Source organism: Eimeria acervulina, genomic scaffold (assembly GCF_000499425.1).
Source record: "Eimeria acervulina Houghton genomic scaffold, Eah_scaff1836, whole genome shotgun sequence".
NCBI classification, from domain to species: domain Eukaryota; phylum Apicomplexa; class Conoidasida; order Eucoccidiorida; family Eimeriidae; genus Eimeria; species Eimeria acervulina.
In genome coordinates this window covers 1-2,500 of record NW_013548891.1, presented here as the reverse complement: position 1 = coordinate 2,500, position 2,500 = coordinate 1, and the positions used below count along the sequence as shown (strand labels likewise).

At 48.1% G+C, this 2,500-nt stretch overlaps 1 protein-coding gene across 1 annotated transcript in view; it reads right to left on the bottom strand.

Moving 5' to 3' along the window:
- Positions 1-2,119, bottom strand: part of EAH_00063480 (hypothetical protein, conserved) — a gene marked incomplete at both ends in the record, with an annotated part of 3,332 nt that extends 1,213 nt beyond the window's left edge. Inside the window, 2 exons of the mRNA XM_013393122.1 lie at positions 1-41; positions 813-2,119. The exon at positions 1-41 is cut by the window's left edge and continues 1,213 nt beyond it. Coding sequence (XP_013248576.1) covers positions 1-41; positions 813-2,119 — 1,348 coding nt within the window. The remainder of the gene's footprint in view (positions 42-812) is intronic.
- Between the last annotated feature and the right edge of the window lie 381 nt (positions 2,120-2,500).

Sequence of the window (2,500 nt, the reverse complement as noted above, 5' to 3'; positions counted from 1 at the left end):
GCAGCATCTACAGGAGCTGATCGCAGCAACCACCTGCATGCCTGAACAAACAAATAAATAAATAAATAAATAAATATAAATTATTAGCGAGTTATAAGATTAAACAATTAATTATATATTATAAATAAATAAAATATATAAATAAAATATATAAATGCAGGTGAGGAGACACCCGAAAAGAGACAGTAAAAGAGACAGACAAAGACAAAAGGAGACAGACAAAGACAAAAGGAGACAGACAAAGACAAAGAAAGAAACAGAAGAAAGCAGCAAAAGACAAAAGGAGACAGTCAAAGACAAGAGGAGACAGAAAAAGAGACAGTTGGAGACAAAAGAAAACAAAAGAAGACAAAGACAAAAAGAGACAGACAAAGACAAAAGGAGACAGACAAAGACAAACGCAAAACAGAAGACAGCACGAGAGAGAGAGAGAGAGAGAAAGAGACGAAAACAAACAGAAAGAGACAAATAAAGCGACAGAAGGAGACAGTAAGACAGACAGACAGGAAGAGAGACAGACAGAGACAGAAGGAGACAGACAGACAGACAGACAGAGACAGTAAGAGAGACAGTAAGAGAGACAGACAGAGACAGACAGAGACAAAGGGAGACAGCAGGAGACAGACAGAGACAGCAGGAGACAGACAGAGACAGTAAGAGAGACAGTAAGAGAGGCAGTAAGAGACAGACAGAGACAGACAGAGACAGCAGGAGACAGACAGAGACAGCAGGAGACAAATAGAGACAGTAAGAGAGACAGACAGAGACAGAAAGAGACAGGAGGAGACAGCAGAAGAGCAGCAGCTGCTTACCGCATTCCAGCACTGTCTTATTCTTGATATTGGTCGCCCCACAATATCAACAGAGAGAAGCATTTTAAGCCACTGCTGCTGCAGCTGCTGCTGATAGTGCTGCAGCAGCAGCAGCGCGAGATCCTGCAGCAGCAAGAGCTTATCTTGCAGCAAGAAAGGGGTAAAGGAGAAAGCAGCATCATCAACAGATAAAACCCTAAACAAACGATAAACAGAGACATGTGCAGCAGCAGCTTCTACTCGAAGGAGCTCTATATACACCTCAACTGGGCTGTCTCCTTCTTCTCGTGCAGCAGGAAGAGATAGAGACAGTTGTCTCCTCAGCAGCAACTCTGCTGCTTCAGCTTCTCCTGCTGCTGCTGCTGCTGCTGTTCCTGCAGCTCCTGTTCCTGCAGCTCCTGTTCCTGCTGCTGCTGCTGCTCCTGCAGCTCCTGCTGCTGCTGCTGCTGCTGCTGCATCTACGTCGCTGCAGCAGCTCCCCCTATCAGAAAAAGAAGCAAGTGCTGATGGTAGCAGCAAAGATAAAACAGAGAAGTCAATAGTAGCTATGAAAGGACAAACAAACAGAGCAGCATGCTGCACTCGCAGCACACGAAGAGGAAAGCATAAATCCTTCAAACCCCGAGGCATCCTGCTGCTGCTGCTGCTGCTGCTGCTGCTGCTGTGGTGGTGGTGGTGGTGGTGGCGGTTATCGTTGTTGTCGTTGTATGCGGCACACGTCTCGCAAAGGTAGAACCTGTTGCTGCTCCTGCTGCTGCTGCTGCTCCTGCTGCTGCTGCTGCTGCTGCTGCTGGGTGCGATATCCAGGAGGAAGTAAACTGCTGCTGAATAGACAGCAGCAGAGTCCGCAGCAAGCAAAGATGAGCGCCCTACTTCATAGGGGAGTGACAGGGGTGCTGTTGCTGCTGCTGCTGCTGCAGCAGCAGCAGCAGGGCCTCTTCTTCCCCCCGCTGCTGCCCCAGCAGCAGCAGCAGCTGCTGCTGCTGCTGCTGCAGCAGCAGCAGCAGAAGACTTAAACAAACGGTATGCCTTACCACCATCACAATCATAAGCAAAGCACTCGCATTTATCTATCATAAATATAAAACGTCGTGAAGGAGACAGCAGCAGCCTGAAGGGTCGCAGCAGCGTAGCAGGGCCCCCAAAGACAGCGGCAGCAGCAGCAGCAGCAGAAGTTGGTGATGAACCCCCGTTGCTGCTGCTGCTATCTGCTGCTGCTGCTGCTGAGGAGAAAGGCCACCAAGAGCGGGAAGCAGCAGGAGGAGACAACTGAACGTTTTGCTGCTGCGGTAGGAGGAGACAGCCCTCTGCAGCAGAGTGCAACAGACGCAGCAGCAAACCCATCAACACTCTCAGCAACGTAGTCTTCATACTTTATTGCTGCTGCAGTTGCTGCTGCTGTTGCTACTTTTGCTGCTGCTGCTGCGAGTTTGCTGCAAGCTCCTAGGCGTGTGCTGTTGTGCTGCCTGCTTCCTCTGTCACTGTCTCGCTGCCGTTGCTGCTGCTGCTGCTGTTGCTGCTGCTTCTGCTGCTGCAGTTTGTCTCCTTTTTGCTTCTGTCTCCTTTCTCGTGTTTGTCTCCCTCTGTCTCTCTCTGTCTCTCTATACATATATATACAACTATATATATATAACTATTTATATACATATAACTATATATATATATATATAACTATATATATAATTATA